The sequence below is a fragment of the Urocitellus parryii genome, chromosome 3, assembly GCF_045843805.1.
Source record: "Urocitellus parryii isolate mUroPar1 chromosome 3, mUroPar1.hap1, whole genome shotgun sequence".
NCBI classification, from domain to species: Eukaryota; Metazoa; Chordata; class Mammalia; order Rodentia; family Sciuridae; genus Urocitellus; species Urocitellus parryii.
The window spans coordinates 27,048,028-27,071,143 of record NC_135533.1 but is presented as its reverse complement, the minus strand read 5'-3'; the positions used below and the strand labels follow the sequence as shown (position 1 = coordinate 27,071,143).

At 33.7% G+C, this 23,116-nt stretch overlaps 1 protein-coding gene across 1 annotated transcript in view; it reads right to left on the bottom strand.

The window, feature by feature from the left end:
• Nucleotides 1–4,263: 4,263 nt before the first annotated feature.
• Nucleotides 4,264–23,116, bottom strand: part of Cfap69 (cilia and flagella associated protein 69) — a 67,602-nt gene continuing 48,749 nt past the window's right edge. The window contains exons 15-23 of the mRNA XM_026399356.2: nt 22,628–22,746; nt 21,081–21,162; nt 18,633–18,825; nt 16,442–16,579; nt 15,784–15,860; nt 14,228–14,425; nt 6,410–6,496; nt 4,968–5,072; nt 4,264–4,434 (exon numbers count right to left, since the gene is read on the bottom strand). Of these exons, the coding sequence (XP_026255141.2) occupies nt 4,264–4,434; nt 4,968–5,072; nt 6,410–6,496; nt 14,228–14,425; nt 15,784–15,860; nt 16,442–16,579; nt 18,633–18,825; nt 21,081–21,162; nt 22,628–22,746 (1,170 nt within the window). The remainder of the gene's footprint in view (nt 4,435–4,967; nt 5,073–6,409; nt 6,497–14,227; nt 14,426–15,783; nt 15,861–16,441; nt 16,580–18,632; nt 18,826–21,080; nt 21,163–22,627; nt 22,747–23,116) is intronic.

The window sequence follows — 23,116 nt, the reverse complement described above, 5'->3', positions numbered from 1 at the left end:
GGCTATTAAGGCTATAGAGCAAATAAAAGATAGCAAAACATCTAATATTACATGTAAAGTATTTCTTCATCATGGTACCATGCAATAATTGAGTATATATGACTAAATTGCCTCTGTTCTTCCTGAAGAATTTCTTTTTCCAGCTTTAAATAAACCTCTAATTTTAAAATAGTTTTACATTTGCAATAAAGTTGCAAGGATAGTACAGTGAGTGCCTGTATACTCTTGCTCATCTTTTCTTTTTTCACCTTACATTATTATGGTACATTTGTCAGAACCAATGAGCCTATGATGATACATTATTAATTAAACTTCTTATTTTATTCAGATTTCACTAGTTTTTTCCCCTAATCTCTCCCCACCCGAGTCCATCCAGGATACCATACTATATTGACTTGTTGACTTGTCATGTCTTCTTGGTTTCTCTGGGTTTTAACAATTTCTTAAACTTTGTTTTTGATGACCTGCCAGTTTGGGGTATTAATCAGATATATTGTAGAATGTCCCTCAATTTTGGTTTGCCTGATGTTTTTCTCATTGTTAGACTGGAGTTATATGCTTTAGGGATGAAATCACAAGATAAAGAACTGTTTCAGCCCTTCGTATCAAGGGTACATATCAAGATGACTTATTACTGATAGTGTTTAACCTTGGCTAAGATAGTATTTGCTAGGACTTTCTATTGTAAAGTTATTTTCCCCTCTCTTTCTAAACTGTGCTCTTTGGAAGCAAGTCACTAAACATAACCCACAGGTAAGAGAATGGAGAGTTTTATTACATCTCCTTGAAGAGGGAATATTTACATCAACTATCTAGATTTCATGGAGATTTATTTCTTCTCCCCTGGTCCCTTGCCATTACTATGGATTTATGGACATTTATTTATACTTTGGGTTATAATGTGATATATTTGTTTTCTTGGTCAAATTATTCCAGCCTTGGCCACTGACTTTACATTCATCTTCTATATTTTTTGGCTCAGTCTTGTACTTAGTCATTTCTTCAAGGAGCTCTAGTTCCTTTTATTGGGGAATGATATTAGAAATCAAAATCTGAGTGCTGCATCTATCTATAGAATTTTGGTCTGATAGTGTCAGGCCAGTTCCTAGACATCAGGGGATCTGCTTTTCTTGGTCAGAAAGCATCCTTGGCATTTTTTTTTGACTGTCAACTAAATACAAGCAATAATGAAACATGGTTATTATTGAAACTGATGTAATTTTTATATACTTGGCAGAAAGCGTGCAAAATCAGCAGGGGCTGGTCTCCTTACACTTTACATGGATCCTGCTATACCTGGAAATCTTTGTTTAGTTTAGCAAGTTACAGTTTTATAAATATTAACAAATTGTAGCACTTCAGAAGGGACTAGCAACATTCATAAAGTTTGGAAACTGCATTATCAGAATTTAATTAGAAAATGATGAAATTAACTGTATATTAGATCTGAAAAGGCATGGAGTAGATATCAGAGATGGTTCCTGTGATATAAAATGGACTCTGGTGCTCCAGGAGGTAGACCAAGGACCAGAGGAATGTAAGTTATTCACCTATTACTTACTGGTTTTCACCAGGAGGCACTAACTACATTTTAACCAAGGAATGAACTCCCTCTTTACTGAGTTTTTTGAAGCCATTTTATCCGTGTTCACTGAATTCCATAATTTTTATTCTTGTTTTTCTTTTAATTTAGTTGATTGGTAAAAGTTTCAGTCTGAAAGCTTATCAAGCACAAATATCTACACTAAGAAATATTACTGCTGTCTATCAACCTATATTTCTTTAGCAGTTTGGCTACTAGATAATTATGTGCCCTGTTTTACCTCCTCCCTACCTAAAGGGTAAAGTCTATGTTGCAGTGGAGAGGTCCATAGATATCAAAGATTATCTTGATGACAATCCTAATCAATCTGGAGATATCAGGTGTACTAAATACAAAAAGTTATATACAAGCAAGTCATATCAATTTAATTTCTACACCTTGATTATGTTTATATCACAGTATGTATGCTTCATAATTCTGGAGAAAGTCAATCACTATTATGAAATAAATAAATCTGAACTATTTTTACATTTTGTCTGTGTTCAATATTACTTATATAATATTCAGTTAGCTGATAAATCTTCTGATTGAATTCAAAACTTGACTGAATCGCAGAGTTCCAGGTAAAGCCAACCATTACATTTACCCAATAATTAATTGGTGAGGTTTTGATGACAATAATAAAGGAAATATGGTGTCTACCTTATCCTTGGTGAACTTAGAGAGTCTGGGGGAAGGAGCTTATAGTGTATAAAATGGGGAAGAGATTCACTGTTCTCTGACATGGACACTTCATGGACACTTTGATTCTAGGTATATCTGAGGCATGCCTAAGCTGTGCCTGGTGCTTTTTGTGTGGGCTCCTCATCATGCATGCCCCTATCCACATCCATTCTTGCATCTCAGTAATTCTCCTTTAGATAGAATCTTTTTTCTGAGGGATTTCTGTGCATTCTTATCTCTTTTCAAGGGTGATGATAATTGAAAAAAAAAAGATTCTAGAGAGAACAAAACTCACTGATAATATCTACTCCTGTGGCCACAGGGAACTGGACAGTTAGGACAGGGTGAGAGACCACCAGCCAAAGGTGAACTGGCAACTCATTCTTACCAGAGCAATAATGATCTCCCCTCACAGGTAAGATAATAAAAAAAACATTCTAAAGGAATGTGAGGTAGGAGAAGATACGAGAAGGAAAAGGAGGAGTAAAAAAGAGGCCCACTGCAGTGATAGGGCCTGCTGTTATGTGATCACGTAAGTGGAATGTATGCATCTCTTCCCAATTCTGCATTCAACAACATCATGTTAGTAGGTTGACCAACCATGGCTGGTTATAGTAGAGTATTTACAGGGTTGGGGCTGTAGTTTAGTGGCAGAGTGCTTCCCTAGCATATGTGAAGCACTGGGTTCAATATTTAGCAATGCATAAAAATAAACAAAATAAAGGCATTCTGTCCATATACAACCACAAAAAATATTTTAAAAAAGAGTATTTACACCATGCAAGTTGGCAAATACTACTAAAGAGGGCTTTTTCCCCAGGGAAAACCAGTCATCATAGCTTTACCATTACACTGCCGAGTGTCATATGTACCAAGAATGTAGACTCAAATTCCAGTTACTTTCTTGCTTAAGAAAACAGGTTTTTCTCTCTCCTAGTCCCAGACATGAAATCAACTTTGTGGATTTTTGGCTGGAGGAGTAGTTTAATAGGGATTAAGACAAGAGATGAAAACCTCACAATTGCATTCAGGGACATGGATACTTGGCTCTATGCCCACCATTATGGTATCTACCACTTATTTATTTATAAGATTACCCCACCATCAAAGGAAGGAACACACTCCCCTCTATCTTTTCCTTCTCCAATACAGAAGAGGAGGACTATTAGACTTTGATTTGCATAATTACAAATTAAGAGTAAAACCGTATGTATTTTTATTTTTATTTTCACTGTTTGATTCACAACTAACATTTGCTTTTTATAACAGATAAAACTTGTGTTACTTTGACCAACATATTTGTTGCTGCCCAGTATTTCTATACATTTTTGATAACAGTACCTAAATTCTCTACTCTATCCATATATGTTGATGGTATCTGCCCACTTCTGGCTCTGCAATAGGCTGTACTCAGATGTGATCAAATTTATAGTAAATTGTTCAAGAGTGGACATGTGACAAATCAAAGGTCCCTGCAGAAGCAGTTGTGGAAAACTACTGAGAAACAGACATATATTCTTCTCCCCTGGATACGAACCTGAGAGAATGTAAGCCAGGAGTTGCTAGAAGATGATGCTACAAATACATTGTCAGTCCCTAGATCCAAAAAAGCTTGCAGTCTAAATGACTCCCAGATTTGATAGGTACAGACCCTACATAATTTTTTTTTTGGCTCAACTATTTAGAGTAGTTCACATGCAAGCAAGAGTCCTAGTAAACTATGTTTACAATTTAAGTTAAGAGAATTAGCAGTCTTTCCAAAGAAATTGATGATAACTTTTCTGATATTATGCTGATGTTTTCAATAAAAATAAATTATATGGCCTTATTTTTATTTATAGAGTGTTTTACTAAATACCATAAATTATATTAAAATATTTATTTAGCATATAAATATACTAAAATATTTATCCTAAAATATTTGCTTTACATTTGTGTATAAAGATATATTTAGCTAAAATTAGAAGTAGAATTTATTTCATAGACTCTTAAGTATGTTAGGAAGGAATACTCTTGTTTTGCCCATTCCCAATTTTAATTGCTTTCACCCTCTGCAATGCTCCTCCGAGAATAGGCAGCTTTTTAAGAGCTAAATCTGTATCAGCCAGAGGTCCTCCAAGTAATCGGACAGGAGTGCTTTCCACTGTTACTACCCCACCAGAGGGCACCTAAAAAAAGCAAAAGGTAAATATCTAGAGTCTGTTTATAAAATTTTCAATAAAAGAAAAACCCAGTCATCCTTTGGAAAAGATACAAAATGTAAATATAAGTAATTAGGAGGCAGTATGACATTGTGGAAAAGATAATGGCTTTGGAGCTGGAAAAAGTGGGTTTGAATTCTTCTGTTGCTCATGAGCTTTGTAATTGGTGGCAGATTATGTCCAAATGAGGTCACCAGGAACAGTGGCATATGACATGAATTTACTTGTCAGGCTAAGTAAGTACTGCACATTGCCTGCCAAAAAGATGTAAAGATATACAATGACTAGTTTTGGTAGAAATTTCATAGGAAACTAAGAGGGCTGGATCTGCTCTAAACCAGTACTTGGAGATAAATGAAATGTACCTTAATGGTGTGAATATTTGAACAGCAGAAAAAAAAAGATAAAAAAAAGAAAAAGAAAGATTCCATAGAAATAACATTTTGGGACCCTAAATTTAATATCTATTAAGCAAAAGAAGTGGAGAAAAGTAATCTTACCGTTGTGTTAAGGCCTTTAATAACTGTCCGATGAAGTATTGTGTTTTGTGGTTGCCCTTTGTATTTAGAGGATTCTATAGCCTTTTCCTGAAGCCTTTTTGCTTTCTGAAGATTTTTAAATTAGAAATAAAATGCTATTAATTGCTATTGAAGCATTAACTATGGTAGTTATAATAAAGACACAAAATACATTAAATTCTGTTTAACTCTTTGAATGTTTATTAGGCGGCCCTGGGATCAACATTTACTCATTTAGACCAAGAAGACAGTTACTACTGAGGGTTGAATCCTTTGCACATTGAAGAAAACACCATGCATCTAAAAAACACTCTGGTTATTTCCAGAGGTACTGGTCATATGTAACCAAGGAATAAAAAAATGTCCTGAGGAAATAAGATTTAGTTTGATATAATAAGCTATTATTAAATAGTACAATTTATAACTTACTAAATTTATATCAAGCTACGCACATTTCGAAATATGTTGAATAAATATAACTCAGTATAATTTCAAATATTCAGAATAATATAAATTATATAATTTGTTGCAGTTACATTCAAGCTCAATATTAGAGGTACTGAGAGGTGAAATGTGAGGATATAAGGTCACAAATGATCAACAGGAAAGGAGTTTCTTGTCATTAACTCTTCTTAAAAATACAAGCAGTTTTGAGGATATTTTCAAGTAAAGTTTGGAAGAACTTTCAGTGAAAGGGGGATAACCTGGGACTCAGAACTTATTTTTAACTTATGTTTTGCTATCTGACTGTTTCCTGTATTTTCATGGATTAACTAAATATTTACCAATTTCATATCTACAGGAAGAACCAGGACACTAAATATAAGTATATTAAAGATATTAATGAAAAATATAGGAAAAAATATAGACATTTTTAAAATGCATGGTGTGTCTCACAAATGTCAAGAGAACAATTAGCAGTATAAAATTTTTAGATTGGTTTCTAGTTAAAGTAGCTTATCATATTTTTTTCCAAAGGGATATTTATCTCAAATTCCCATTTAAACTGTAATATGTTTCTTTTGGTAATCACAGAGGGGAAAAGCTCTTTGTGAAGAGGGTAAATCAGAAGTTACTTTTTCTGTTCTTCACTCAACTTTTTACGGAAAAGAAATAATTGAATAAGAAGGTTCAGAATGGAAAGTAGAGCACATTTCTTCAGCTCATTCCTGTCTATCAGTGGTTTTACAAAGGCCAAGAACACCACCCTTAATTCCCCCTGCTAAACCAAATGAAACTCAGAGTAGCATCACCTGTAGCTGTGAAAAGGCAGTTTCAAGCTAAAATGCATACAAGCAACTAATAGTGTTGGTATTCTATAGAAAGGTAACCAGGAAAAAGTAAATGACTATTCACTTCTGAAAAAATTCTGTTCTTAAGAGTTGGTTATTTATTGTATACCTCATAAAATTTAAAAATCCTACCTTTAGTGTTTTAGCATTTGATGTTCTAGCCAGAAAATTTTCCCATGATTTATTAGCTAGGTCTCTTTGCTTGTGTGTAGCTTGTATCTGAAATGAAAAAGGTAAGGGGGTTTCAGTTTCTATGAAAGAATACCAAAGGGCTTGGAAGCATCTATTTGGAAGGAAGCAACTACCCTTTGCTAAAGTAAATTTTAAGGCCCATTAGCAAAAGGATTAGAATATTCATAGTACTTAATTTTAAAAACAAAACTCTTAAAATGAAAAAAATCTTTTACTCATATGTGGCTAAGGTTTAAACCGCTTTCCATGAAATGTAATGCAAAATTGCTTTTTTAAAAAAAAATCAGCAAGATTGATTGTTTTACATGATTGCCATTTGTTTTTGTTTTTAATTTTTTTATTGGTTGTTCAAAATATTACAAAGCTCTTGACATATCATCTTTCATACATTTGACTCAAGTGGGTTATGAACTCCCATTTTTACCCCAAATACAGATTGCAGAATCACATCGGTTACACATCCACATTTTTACATAATGCCATATTATTAACTGTTGTATTCTGCTACCTTTCCTATCCTCTACTATCCCCCCTCCCCTTCCCTCCCCTCCCATCTTCTCTCTCTACCCCATCTACTATAATTCATTTCTCTCCTTGTTTTTTTCCCCATTCCCCACACAACCTCTTATATGTAATTTTATATAACAATGAGGGTCTCCTTCCATTTCCATGCAATTTCCCTTTTCTCTCCCTTTCCCTCCCACCTCATGTCTCTGTTTAATGTTAATCTTTTCCTCCAGCTCTTCCTCCCTGTTTTGTTTTTAGTTGCTCTCATTATATCAAAGAAGACATTTGGCATTTGTTTTTTAGGGATTGGCTAGCTTCATTTAGCATAATCTGCTCTAGTGCCATCCATTTCCCTGCAAATTCCATGATTTTGTCTTTTTTTAGTGCTGCGTAATACTCCATTGTGTATAAATGCCACATTTTTTTATCCATTCATCTATTTAAGGGCATCTGGGTTGGTTCCACAGTCTAGCTATTGTGAATTGTGCTGCTATGAACATAGATGTGGCAGTATCCCTGTAGTATGCTCTTTTATGATCTTCAGGGAATAGTCCGAGAAGGGCAATAGCTGTGTCAAATGGTGGTTCCATTCCCAGCTTTCCCAGGAATCTCCATACTGCTTTCCAAATTGGCCCCACCAATTTGCAGTCCCACCAACAATGTATAAGAGTACCCTTTTCACCACATCCTCGCCAGCACTTGTTGTTGTTTGACTTCATAATGGCTGCCAATCTTACTGGAGTGAGATGGTATCTTAAGGTGGTTTTGATTTGCATTTCTCTGACTGCTACAGATGGTGAGCATTTTTTCATGTACTTGTTGATTGTTTGTATGTCCTCCTCTGAGAAGTGTCTGTTCAGGTCTTTGGCCCATTTGTTGATTGGGTTATTTGTTTTCTTATTGTTTAATTTTTTGAGTTCTTTGTATACTCTGGATATTAGGGCTCTATCTGAAGTGTGAGGAGTAAAAATTTGTTCCCAGGATGTAGGCTCCCTATTTACCTCTCTTATTGTTTCTCTTGCTGAGAAACAACTTTTTAGTTTAAGTAAGTCCCATTTGTTGATTCTTGTTATTAACTCTTCTGCTATGGGTGTCCTATTAAGGAATTTGGAGCCTGACCCCACAATATGTAGATCGGAGCCAACTTTTTCTTCTATCAGACGCAGAGTCTCTGATTTGATATCAAGCTCCTTGATCCATTTTGAGTTAACTTTTGGGCATGGCGAGAGGAGGGGATTCAGTTTCATTTTGTTGCATATGGATTTCCAGTTTTCCCAGCACCATTTGTTGAAGATGCTATCCTTCCTCCATTGCATGCTTTTAGCCCCTTTATCAAATATAAGATAGTTGTAACTTTGTGGATTAGTCTCTGTGTCCTCTATTCTGTACCATTGGTCCACCAGCCTGTTTTGGTACCAGTACCATGCTGTTTTTGTTATTATTGCTCTGTAGTATAATTTGAAATCTGGTATCGCTATACTGCCTGATTCACACTTCCTGCTTAGAGTTGCTTTTGCTGTTCTGGGTCTTTTATTTTTCCATATGAATTTCACGATTGCTTTATCTATTTCTACAAGAAATGCCGTTGGGATTTTGATTGGCATTGCATTAAACCTATAGAGAACTTTTGGTAATATCGCCATTTTGATGATGTTAGTTCTGCCTATCCATGAACAGGGTATATTTTTCCATCTTCTAAGATCTTCTTCTATTTCTCTCTTTAGGGTTCTGTAGTTTTCATTGTATAAATCTTTGACCTCTTTTGTTAGGTTGATTCCCAAGTATTTTATTTTTTTTGAGGATATTGTGAATGGGGTGTTTTTCCTCATTTCTGTTTCAGAAGTTTTGTCGCTGATATACAGAAATGCCTTTGATTTATGCGTGTTGATTTTATATCCTGCCACTTTGCTGAATTCATTTATCAGTTCTAGTATTTTTTTGTAGACCCTTTTGGGTCTTCTAGGTATAGAATCATGTCTTCCTCAAATAGCAATAATTCAAGTTCATCTTTTCCTATTTTTATGCCTTTAATTTCTTTCGTCTAATTGCTCTGGCCAGTGTTTCAAGAACTATATTGAATAGAAGTGGTGATAGAGGGCATCCCTGTCTTGTTCTAGGTTTTAGAGGGAATGCCTTCAATTTTTCTCCATTCAGAATGATGCTAGCCTGAGGCTTAGCATAGATAGCTTTTACAATGTTGAGGTAAGTTCCTGTTATCCCTAGTTTTTCTAATGTTTTGAACATAAAGGGATGCTGTACTTTGTCAAAGGCTTTTTCTGCATCTATCGAGATGATCATATGGTTCTTATTTTTAAGTCTATTGATATGGTGAATAACATTTATTGATTTCCGTATATTGAACCATCCTTGCATCCCAGGGATGAATCCTACTTGGTCATGGTGCACAATTTTTTTGATGTGTTTTTGTATCCGATTCGCCAGAATTTTTTTGAGGATTTTTGCTTCTAGGTTCATTAGAGATATTGGTCTGTAGTTTTATTTCTTTGAGGTGTCTTTGTCTGGTTTCGGAATTAGGGTGATGTTGGCCTCATAGAATGAATTTGGAAGAGCTCCCTCTTTTTCTATTTCCTGAAATAACTTGAAAAGTATTGGTATTAATTCTTCTCTAAAGGTTTTGTAAAACTCAGCTGTATACCCATCAGGTCCTGGGCTTTTCTTGGTTGGTAGTCTTTTGATTGCTTCTTCTATTTCATCCATTGATATTGGTCTGTTCAAATTGTGTGTATCCTCCTGACTCAGTCTGGGCAAATCATATGACTTAAGAAATTTATCGATGTCTTCACTATCTTCTATTTTATTGGAATATAGGTTTTCAAAATAATTCCTAATTATCTTCTGTATTTCTGTAGTATCTGTTGTGATGTTGCCTTTTTCATCCCGTATGTTAGTAATTTGAGTTCTCTCTCTTCTTCTCTTCGTTAGCATGGCTAAGGGTCTGTGGATCTTATTTATTTTTTTGAAGAACCAACTTTTAGTTTTGTCAATTTTTTTAATAGTTTCTTTTGTTTCCATTTCATTGATTTCAGCTCTGATTTTAATTATTTCTTGCCTTCTGCTACATTTGCTGTTGTTTTGCTCTTCCTTTTCTAGGGCTTTGAGATGAAGTGTGAGCTCATTTATTGGTTTTTTCTTTTTTTGAGGAATGATCTCCAGGCAATGAATTTCCCTCTTAAAACTGCTTTCATTGTGTCCCATAGATTGATATGTTGTGTCTGTATTTTCATTTATCTCTAAGAATTTCTTGATTTCCTCCTTTATGTCTTCTGTAACCCTTTGATCATTCAGTAACATATTGTTCATTTTCCATGTGATGAAGGATTTTTCCTTCCTTCTTTTATCATTGATTTCCAGTTTCATTTTATTATGATCAGATAAAATGCATGGTATTATCTCCACCCCTTTATATTTACTGAGGGTTGTCCTATGGCATAATATATGGTCTATTTTTGAGAAGGATCCATGTGCTGCTGAGAAAAAAGTATATCCACTTGATGATGGTTGATATATTCTATATATGTCAGTTAAGTCTAGGTTATTGATTGTGATATTGAGTTCTATAGTTTCTTTATTCAACTTTTGTTTGGAAGATCTGTCCAATGGCGAGAGAGGTGTGTTGAAGTCACCCATAATTATTGTGTTGTGGTCTATTTGATTCTTGAACTTGAGGAGAATTTGTTTTATGAACGTCACAGCAGCATTATTTGGTGCATAAATATTGATAATTGTTATGTCTTGTTGGTGAATGGTTCCTTTTAACAGTATATAATGTCCTTCCGTATCCCTTTTGATTAACTTAGTCTTGAAGTCGATTTTATTCGATATGAGGATGGCCACCCCTGCTTGCTTACAAGGACCGTGTGCGTGGTATATTTTTTCCCAACCTTTCACCTTCAGCCGTGTATGTTTTTTCCAATCAGATGTGTCTCCTGGAGGCAGCATATTGTTGGATTTGTTTTTTTTAATCCATGTTACCAGCCTATGTCACTGTATTGGAGAGTTTAAGCCATTAATGTTTATAGTTACTATTGATATATGGTTTGTACTTCCAGCCATGTTTGATTATTTATCTTTTTTTTTAATTTAGTTTGTTTCTCCATGCTTAGCTTTCCCCCGCCCTCTGTCTTTACTGAGGCACTTCCCACTGATGGTTTTGGTTATTGTTTTTCATTTCTTCCTCGTGTAGTGTTTTGCTCAAGATGCTTTGCAATGCAGGTTTTCTGGCTGCAAATTCTTTTAACTTTTGTTTATCATGAAAGATTCTTATTTCGTTGTCATACCTGACGCTTAATTTTGCTGGATACAGAATTCTTGGTTGGCATCCATTGTCTTTCAGTGTTTGAAATACGTTGTTCCAGGATCTTCTCGCTTTCAGCGTCTATGATGAAAAATCCATTGTTAACCTTATTGGTTTACCCCTGAATGTAATCTGCCTCCTTTCTCTTGTAGCTTTTAATATTTTCTCTTTGTTCTGTATATTGGATATCTTCATAACAATGTGTCTTGGCGTTGGTCTACTGTGATTTTGTGTGCTCGGTCTCCTGTATGCATCTACAATTTGTATATCCGTTTCCTTTTTTATTTATGGAAAGTTTTCTGTAATTATTTCATTCAGCAGGTTACTCATTCCCTTGGTTTGAGTCTCTATACCTTCCTCTATCCCGATGACTCTTAAGTTTGTTTTTTTATGTTATCCCATATCTCTTGGATATTTTTCTTGTGATTTTTTACCAGCCTTTTGAGTTGGCTAGACTCTTTTCATGATGATATATTTTGTCTTCATTATCTGACGTTCTGGCTTCTACTTGCTCCACTCTGTTAGTGATACTCTCATTTGAGTTTTTAATTTGGTTTATAGTTTCCTTCATTTCTAGAATTATTGTTTGACTTTTTTTTAATAATCTCTATCTCCTGATAGATGCTTAACTTCTTTTATCTGTTTATGTAGTTCATTTTCAATGTGTTCTTTCACTGTTTGAATTTGCTGTCTCATATCCTCTTTAAGGTTCCATTCCATCTGTCTAAGGTATTTCTTAAGTTCTTTATTTGACCATTTTTCTGATGACTCTAGGTCCTCCTGAATATTTAGAATGTCCTGCATTGTTGGTACTCCTTTTCTTCCTTGCTTTTTAATGCTACTCATGTTACTTCTTGTTCTGTTTGAGTGCTGAGTAACTGTTTACTCCTATTAATTTATTTGATGCTTGGGAGGAAAGGTATTCGAAGGGGAAGGGAAGAAGTCACTGTCGCCGCTGGTTTCAATGAAGTTATCTCCTCCGCCACATTCTGGTGATGTCAGTTCTCTGCCATGGTGGTATCCCATGCAAATGGCGACAGTTCGTTCCCTTTGCAGGGTGACCAATGCAATGGGTAGGTCCTGACTGGCTCTCCCAAGCCCCATTTCAATCCTCTGGTCACTGCCTATGAATGCTCAGTTGGTATTAGCCTCCGTAGGTTCAGAAGGGCCGACCAGTTGTTTCAGCGGGATCGTTTAGTGGTGACTCATAGCAGTTTGTCTTCTTTATATGTCCTAGGCTTCCTTGGTTCTCCTGTCCTCTTCTCCTTCCTTCTCTCCTTCCTGCGTACTTGACTAGGCCCAGGAGATGATGATTGCCATTTGTGAAGATAGATTATAATCCAGAGTCAACTAAATACATGATTTAACAGCAAATTCACACGGGAAAATAAAGAAATTCCTGCTGGCCACTGATAATTAGTTTAGTCAAAAATATATTGGTGAAATTACTTTTAATATATGACTGCAACAAGACAAGCAATTTTGCGAGAGCACTGAGTTTGTTGTGTTAATGAAGTCTAGGGAAGGAACTACTAACCAACTGCAAAGTATATAGTTCTCAAAAGGCTATTCATTGAACATATAATCAGAGGACACAAGTTCTTGGTTGCTATACATTATACTATGAAGATTAAATTATGAGCTGGGCATGGTGGTGCATACTTGTAATCCCAGCAATTTAGGAGGCTGAGGTAGGAGGATCACAAGTTCAAAACCAGCCTCAGAATTTAGCAAGGCCCTAAGTAACTTAGTAAGGCCCTGTCTCAAAATAAAAAATAAAAACAGCTGGGGATGTGGATCACTAGTTAAGCACCCCTGGGTTTAATCCCTGGTACAAAAAAAAAAAAAAAAAGAAAGAAAAAAAGAGATTAAATTATGAACCTAAGAATGGTTAATTAAATAACTGCTAAAAAATGGGATCAGAACTATGATAATAAGTCAATAATAATCACTAAGTCAACAACATTTACTCAATATAGCAAATATTCTTCTGTTTGAAAGAAGTAATGATAAATAGGTGACATAAATAAATTCCAATTCTGCTGCTCCATTTCAGAGAAAATAAATGGGTTAAATGGCAGCATCTATGCAAAAAAGTGAAACAAACAAAAAACTCCCAGCAAACAAAAGTTTCAAGCAATTGGTTGTATAAAATGGAATGGAATTTAAAGACGATCCCATACAGAGTTCCTACAGCTGTAGATGTTAACATTTAATAGGCTACATGGAAAGGGCAGGCAATAGAAAACACTTTGGAAATCACCTTAAGAGTTTCAAATATTTAATTATAGCTACAAAGGATCACAAAGAAAAGTGGGGAATCTACATCATCTTTGTATCTGTGAATAATTTAATTTAATTAATCACTTACTTGCTCAAAAACACATGATGTGTTCAGTTTTTGGAAAATGGCTATTTTCCTGACAAGTCTTTTCTGATTGAGTCAGAGAACAGTATACCTCAGGATTTATAGCATGAATGCTCATAGCAAGCATTCTGCACTGTAGTGAAGGTGAAGCTGATGGACTGATAAACTGATAGTTGGCATACCATTAAGGGCCTATCAGAATGAGAAATAGGGCCAACACAAGTTACAGATAAACTATCAGATAGAATTTGTTAAATGTATTCATTTACATAGGCCACAATCTTTGTAACCTTGTTCAGCACTTCAAAAATGAAAGTGTTTCAGATATCTCTTTACCTTTTAAAAATGTACAAATCAAATTATGGTAATTATCCATAAAATGTCATTAAAATAGTAATTGGATCTAAAAATCTTAACTCCATAATTTCTTTTAAGAACAAAGACACTGAACATAACTATGAGGAAAAAAAGGCTAAAACAATCACAGTAAGTATGTATCCTAGGAATAACTTCCTCTAGTTTATATATTGAAATTAATATGTTGTGCCTCAATGGTATTGTGGCTTACTTTTGCATAGACTTTTTGTTCACTTTGTGCATCTTGGCGTGCTTGGCTTTCAATCATCTCATTTTGCAGAGAAACAACCATCTTTCCAATATTTTCTGATGCTGTTGTAATACCTTCCAAAATTTTTTTATCTGCAGTGACAGGTCTTAACTTTTCTAATTTTATTTCTTCATATATTTCATTCCATATTTCCCCAATCTGTTGTAACAAAGTTTAACAGAGTTAAATTAACCAAAAATAAATGATATAATTTTAGGTAACCCTTTATGTGGATGTTCACTCCTATTATGCTAACCCTTAAGCTTTCCCTAACTTACCTCTGGGGAATAAGTTAAGTGCTTTGGGAATGATTCAGGGCACCAGTTACGTTTGAGTACTCAGAAGTAGTTTACCAAATATTTTTTATAATTCAATGTGTTCATGGAATGGGCTGCACCACTTATGGCTTATAATTATTTTGTTTCCACAGCTGCAGAAACTGATGACTTATTCTCATCTATTTAAATTATTGCTGCTTTCCTCCCTAAAACCCTGAACTGAAGGCTAGGTCAAGCTGAACTTATAGGAACAATCTGGGGACTCCTGGGATGCTAGAGCAGATTCAATTTGAGGAATTGGGCCCTGCCCCTCACCTCCTCACTAAAGTAAAGTATAACTGAATCTTAGACTTTTAATTATGTGGCTCCATATGCCCAAAGCTCCATCTCATATTCTGTGTTGTTTAGAAATTAATGTGCTTCAATATATTTAAAACTAGAATAAAACTTATGTATCTAAGATAGGAACACAATTCAGTTTTACTTTCATTTTAAGATACGGATTTATTAATTCACAACATTCAATACATAATACTGCTGGGTGCAGTGGTGCACACTTGCAATCCCAGCTACTTAGAAGGCTCATGCAGGAGGATCGAAAGTTCAAGATCAGCCTGGGCAAATTAGAGAAACTATGTTTCAAAAATTTTAAAAAACAAAATAAAATGAAAGCACTGGAATGTAGCTTAGTGCATAAGATGCTGGGTGCATTCACAGTTACCAAAAAACAATGCAAAATCAACTACATTAGCATATAGTACTAATAATATCAGTATAAGGCAAATGTTTACTTAATAAGATTTTTTTCAAACTTCAAAAACATTTATTGACTGATTAAAATATAACCAGTAAAATAAGCATCCTAATATCTTTTGAGATTTGGTCATGATATAAGCTAATAATAAATGAATACTTTGACAAGCATTAATAAGTAATAACTTATTAATCCTAATGCTCTTCAAAGAGAAGAAATTATATTAGTAAACTTCTGTCAGGCTTTTGAATAGCTCTATGTCAGTAATATCCATCTTCTTTTATAAGCTAATAGTTGGATGAAATTTCATCCCTTGAGGGAAATAACTAATGATATGTTTCAACAGTATCAGATGCAAAACAGGAAATAAAAAAAAAACCAGCAGAGATGACTGCTCACAGCTATGTATAGATATTTTATTTCCCAATTTATTTTTTGACATAACAAACACACATTTTAATAACAGTTATTAAAACAGTACTTACTTTGAAATCAAGGTATCTATGTATGATACAGAGAGTGACAAAATCTTCAGCAGATAGGCCAGGTAAATTTTCAAAATCTAAACAAAGTTTATAAATAGAAAATTACTTCAACAGAGCAAGTGACTTCAAGATGCATATATGTGTCATAAAAACAAATGCAAACATTTACTTTTGATTTCCTAAAAAAGTTTTTCCTGTGTCAGTTCCTCCTACAACATGACCTCTGCCAGGTGATCCAAATCATTAGCAGAGAAATTATTCTTTCTGTTTTGTGGTCAGACAATGATAGTTTACTTTCAGAAGCTGAAGAGTGAAGACATCTTCCTTAACAAGAAGCAAAGACTTTAAAAAAACAACTTAGATGATTCTGAATGCTAATGTTTAAGCCTACTCATCTAGACTAAGCCCTTAATCCAGGCTATACACTGGAATTGCCTGGGAAACTTTAAAAATTAAAATTTTTAATGCTGGGGGTCCCACATCCAGAAATTCTGATTTATTTGTTCAGTGTTGGAGCCTAGGCATTGAGGTAAAAATGGAACACGCATGCATTTGTGTTAAAGGGAATTTTGAAAAATGAGTTCCAAAGCAAAATCTATGTGCAGTCACACTCAGTATAACAGAAAGGTTCTTGCAAATTTGAGGAACAGCTTCTTACCTAGTTTGCCCAACACAGCATAAATTTTTGCTCTGATATTCTCTGCAATATCCATAACTGCAACTGATGGGCAGTTGGCCGGCAGTGGCATGATTTTTTGCTCTTCTTGAAAACTAGTAAATAGAGGTTTCTTTGTATCTAATAATTGGAAACAATGAAATATAAAAAAAAAACATTGTAAATAAATTCTTGAGACTTTGATCTAACCAACATAAAATATATAAAAATACTATAGTGATTACACTTAGTTACTTTTTTTAAAGCGCAATCAGTAATTTCTTCCCTACTCTGTGACAAAAAATAAACCTTCTATTTGTATTATTTATGTGAAATACATAAACTTTACATAATTCCTTTTTAAAAGTGAAATTTTTATGTAAATAACTTGGAAAATTTTGAGATCCAGAAACTGAATATCAGATTAATGATGATGTAAACTATTTCATTTTTGGTTTCTAATACTTTGTTGTAAATGTAAATTTTATTTTATGATGTTATAGATCAAAACTCAAATAACAAAAATGGGTCAAAGATAGAAATCACCAGAAGTGGAAATATTTTCACCTAAAAATAAACAATAGGGGCCTGGGGTTGTGGCTCAGAGCGCTTGCCTAGTTTGTGTGAGGCACTGAATTTGATCCTCAGCACCACATAAAAAAATAAATAAACAAAATTGAGGTAAAAATGGAACACGCATGCATTTGTGTTAAAGGGAATTTTGAAAAATGAGTTCCAAAGCAAAATCTATGTGCAGTCATTGTGCCCATGTACAGCTAAAAAAATTTTAAAAAATAAACAAATAAACAATAGGGGCTGGGGTAGTGGCTCAGTGGTAGAGTGCTTGCCTAGCACCTGTGAGGCACTGGGTTTTATTCTCAGCACCACATAAAAATACATAAAATAAAGGCATTGTGTTCATCTATAACTAAAAATATTAAACAATAAAACATTACTAACAGTTTTGACAAAACTATAGTTAGAAACTAAAAGTATTAAAAGATATAATATAGCGTTAGAGAATATAAATGAATTGTAAATTCTGATGCTGTTATCCTCATCATTAAAGTACAGTAATTAAAACTTTGAACATTTATTTCCATTTAGAAAATAATTTCTTCACATAAAAAGTAAATTGTATAAACTTTAGAGTACAAAATGCTACAAAGATTGTTTTCAGACACTACTTATATCCCCAAATTTTATTGGTAAATAAAATATTACTGGATCTATTTGTAAAATTAGAGAACCCAGGGCTGGGTTTGGGGCTCAGCAGTAGACAGCTCACCTAGCACATGCAAGGCACTGGGTTAGATCCTCAGCACCACATAAAAATAAATAAATAAAATAAAGGTATTGTGTCCAAATACAACTAAAAAAAGAAAAGTATTAAAAAAAATCAGAGAACCTAGATAAGCTTCTTTAGGAAGTAATGTTAAAGAAAATATAGTTAAATACCATTTTTTTGTTTTTTTTGGTTTTTTTTTTTTACACAATGGATAATTTATTTCTTTAGTTTTTTCACATGCATTTGATGAACTAATCTTCTTGAAAAAAACAGACTGTATGTTATAAATATGAGCAAAAATCAATCTTTTCTACTTTTTTTTCTTATGATCTCTTTTATTTTAGAGACTGCCTAATACAAAATGATAAGTTTATTAAATCATGGCAAATTTGAAAACATATACTGAAAGACATGGTTATTTTAGACTTACTGATGTGGGTATATACATGACTGCATGACCAATGTAATTCTGTAACCTGTACAACTCAGAAAAATGAGAAATTATATCCCATCTGATTCAAATGTATGATATGTCAAGATCATTGTACTGTCATGAGTAACTAAGTAAAACAAATTAAAAAAAACCAATAGGTGCATAAATACAATGTGTGTTGATAGTTTTAAAAATTCACTTGGCTTTTGGGATTCTCTTTTAAGTATTTTAAAGATCAATTTTAGGTATGGAAATACCATTTTTTAAAAAAAATTCTATAAAAATATGAACCTCCTACTAATTTACTTGCCTTTATTCCAATCATTCAGAATTTAGAATAGCAATTTCTTTAAATACTTGCAAAAAGAACTTTAGAAAGTGTGTAAGTCCTCATATTTCACTATACCTTTTAAAGATCCCTTTTTAAAAAATATACATCTAATTGCTTCTTCTAACAATTACAAAACACCTACCAATGATCTTCCCATTTTTATCTCGTTTTACTCCTAGTTCTTTTTCTTCCTTTCTCCACAATTTAATTAAAAGACTAGCAGCTGTCTGATCCTTCTTCCCTCGCCAAGCATTGACATGAGCCGAAGTTTTGGGATTATCACAAAATTCAACCATTATTCCAAGTATTAGGTTACAAAATTTTTTTTGGTTTAACTGTGGTAAGGAAATAGAAAAGATAAAACATTGCAATAAATATTAAGAATGATTGCCTTAATTAAAAAAGATAAAACACTTTTAAGTTCCTTTTCAACTCAATTTCCTGTTAAGAGATACCTATTTTAATGAGTGTTTTCAAATATTAGAAATTTAAAAAGATAAAAAGAAAAAAAGATTTACTATTATTCTGAAGTAGCCATAAGCACATGTCATGGCCAAAAATGTATTAATTTGATTGAACTGGAAAAGGGAGAGTTGCAAAAAATAAGTGAAGATGTTCATTTAAAGTGAAGCAAGGTCAGCAGTGACATGGTCCACTGCAATTACATGATCTTTCCATTTTACATGCTTTATTAAGCTTTAAGATTTATTATTAGTGATAATCTCTTTGTTATCAAGATAACAACTGATGGTAACTAGGTGAAAAATCTGAAAATAAAAAATGTGATATAACTTTGTATTTTAACAATTGTATCCATAAAAAGTGCATTTAAGCATTCGAGAAAATGTTCTTGTTACCAACCATATTTCATAGCAACATTTAGGTTAGAAAATTCCATTAAGACCAATGGCCTCCACACAGTAATTTTCCTATGTGACTTTTTTTTTGGTACCAGGGATTGAACCCGGGATGTTTAGCCACTGAACCACAATGCTAGCCCTTTTTGTATTTTATTTAGAGACTAGGTGTCACTGAGTTGCTTAGGGCCTTGCTAAATTGCTGAGGCTGGCTTTGAACTTGTTGATACTCCTGCCTAAGCCTCCCAAACTGCTGGGATTACAGGCATATGCCACCGTGCCTGGCTCCCTATTTTGTATTGATTAACTTTACAGAATTCTGTTAGCAGAATAGAGCAAAGGAAATATAACTTGTTTTGAGTTTGCAACATAATTAGTTTTCATTTTAAAAAGATAATAATATTACCTGCAAAGGTTTTTATGAGTTATATGAGACTGCTTGGCACACGATAAGCTCTCAATAATATTTAAACATTATTAGTTATTATTATTACACACTGAATAAATATTTTAGCAGAACTGCATCAAGCAGAACCCTTAACAGCATTTTTTTTTTAATTTCTTATACTTCATTTTCAGGAGAAAGGCAATGTCAAAGGTTGAAGTTGAAATAAAAATTAAATAATATTTATTATTTGTAATGAACTTTATTGGTTCAATGCACATTAAATAAAATCTAATAATATTTATTAATAGCAAACAAATAGCAATAATATGTGTCAGGAACTGTTTTAGCCAATGTATTTATGTATATGCATATATGCAGGCACATTCACTAGACTATGCATGGGCACACACATATACACAATATAACTCATTTAAGTCTTCCAATACTGTGCTGATTGTTATCCTTATTTTATAGATAAAGACATAAAAATGGAATTATTAGCCAATTTTCTTTAAGGGTCATGAAAGGTCACAAATAATTCTAGCATGTTTGTTTTAATCAAAGTAGGCTTATTATACTGCTAATAAAATCAAGAATGGTGACAATCATAGATAATGACATTGCTAGAATTCTACATGAGACTCTCTCTCAAAATTTCTCTAAATAAAATTGTAATTTTCCTCCTGTATCATTTTGACTATGAACCCCATTTAAAATGAATCTAGGATTTAGGTTTATATTCTTCACAGTTGCTTGATGGCTTGGTGGCTTGATGGTGACTATTTACTGGAAGGAAGGTTTACTATGCTCACTTCTGCTCATCCTGCAAAATGGTGGTTTGTGACACATCAGACTTCCTCATATCACCTCCTAACTACACAGCACTCAGGTTTGATTCCCCAGCATTGCAACAAAAGCAGCAGCAGCAGCAGCAGCAGCAGCAGCAGCAGCAGCAATAACAACTCTTATCTTTGTCTTGTGGCTCTTAATTCTAATACTATGAGAAAAGCTAGAAGTTATTGATAAAAGACTGAATTTTGATAAGAGTCTAGCTTTTTACATGTTGTTTCTCAGCAGGTGGATGGTGTGCAAAGAAATAAATTTTCTGCTTATATGTATTTGGGAATACTAATCTAAGTAAACTGATTCTTAACTGGAGACATTTTCAGAAGCTTTAATATGCTAGTGCTTTATGAATCTACAGGAAGGTTTCTGTTTAAAAACAATGTATTGAATATAATTTGGGGGTATGTTTCTTTACAAAATAGTGTTCTGTGATATTTGGTTTGGGAAAAAATCAAGACATATTTAATATTTGTTTTACAGTTGTTGTAACCATACTTACTGCCAATATATCCAAAAGGAGAAAAATACCTTCCTTTTCAAGAAAGTAATCTTCTGAAGAATAACATCCCAAAATGCAGCACCTTAAATTAAAAGCAATTCATTTGATAAAAATTAATTATTAAATTCCAATTTGTAGAACTTTCTATCAAAGCATTTTCAAAGAATATTTAATATTTTTATTCATTCCCTAAATCAAATAGTTAATACTTTTACTTAAAAATAGAACTTTGAAGAATCCATACCAGTGTAGTTTAATTTCAACTACTTCTTAAAACCAAAAACAATCATTTCTTCTTTATAACTGCCTATTTCTTTTCTGCAAGTGCAACATTCTCTTTTGCTTTCATGAAATGACTCATTCTTAAAGATCTCCTCCAGGGCTACTTTTATAGCTTTCTTCAGTGGGGAATATGGGCTGAATAATCTGCTGGTGCTAGTGGTGGTGGTGGTCAATAGTAACAAAGACTAATCTCCACTCCTCTTGGGCATTGCAAGCTTGCTGGGATCACCACCCTGTGTCCCCTTCCTAACTCTGGCCCCCTCTTGAACATAGGGGACCCTGTTTCTACTGCTTATTTCATGATGATGTTTGTTGGGGGTAAGGTAGGGGAGCTGATGCCCCAAATGCCAAGAACTTGACCTCTTCCATTTAAGCAGTAGGTTTTATTTATCACCTCTTCGATGGCCAGACATTTAGCCAGTTAGTCTGTGAGGGTGATTATGAATGAGATAAAAAGTTCAAGTAGCATGAATAAAGCAGATGTCCCTCCTAATGTGTATCTTTATCAATTAATCAAAGACCTACATAAAATACAAAGTGTGAGTAAATGGGAACTCCTCTGCCTGACTGTTGAGTTGGCACATAAACCCTGAGACTCCAACTAAAAACTTGCTCCTCTTAGGGAGGAGCCAGGGCCTAAGTCAGGGCCTAAGCCTGGCAAGCTTTATGACTGGAACCTAGAATGTTGGCTCTCTTGGTCCTCAGGTCTGCAATCACCAAACAGAACTACACACCAGCTCTCCTGGGTCTCCAGCTTGCAGACATTCTCCCCCAGCTTGGGACTTTTAAGCTTTCATAATTATGTGAGCCAATTCCTTAAAACAAATCTCTTTTATATTATTCTATTGATTCTGTTTCTCTGAACAACTTAGACAATATCTAAATGCAAAGGATCAAAAAATACTAACACACTATTGACCACTAGAATAAACAGAGAGGCTAAAAATAGAGGCAAGATATAAGAATAATGTTGTATAAATAACAGTGAATCATTCTGCTTTTTTTAGACTAGGCCAATGTGGAGTGGGTTTAAATCAGAAAAACAAGAATTTAATTTTAGATAAAAAAGTGGTTTACTGTTTGAGTGGTGAATGAGATTACTTTCCAAAAGATATTGGTGTGATTTTTGGACTATCTTAAAGAAAAAGGCATAGCATAAGATATCTGTGTGGTGTGGTTTTAAGGAAAGAAAATTGTTGTATATAGCTATAGATTTAATTTTCTTATACTGTGATTCTACCTAACTTGATTACAGTAATACTTACCAAATGCTGTCCAATGTACTAAAAAGAAGCACATTATAGCCTAATCCACTCTGTATCTTCTTGGGGTCTGTTTTCATTACATGAAGAACTATATCTACTCCTTCAGTTCCAAAAATTTCCTATTTAAGAAATTTGTTAAAAATTATTTCTTGAAATAAAAATGTGATCTCTTCCTCCCAACTTCACCCTGTCCCCTGAAATTACTTTTTATCATGTAAATATTGTTAGCAACACTGTTTGGGAAATAGTATATTTAATATGATTAAAAATTATACTCATTTGTTCTCAGGAATTTAAGACAGATTATTCTAAATCATTTTAAGAGAGGATATTAATCAACATACCAACTTAATATCCCTTTATAATTTTCTTTATTCTCTCCTCTTTTTATAAAAATAAACCATGGGGTGCTCTCCTTGAGAGCTGTCTAGAACTCAGATGAATACTAGATAGTAATAACTATCATGGAAGATTTTAAAATGCTCCCAA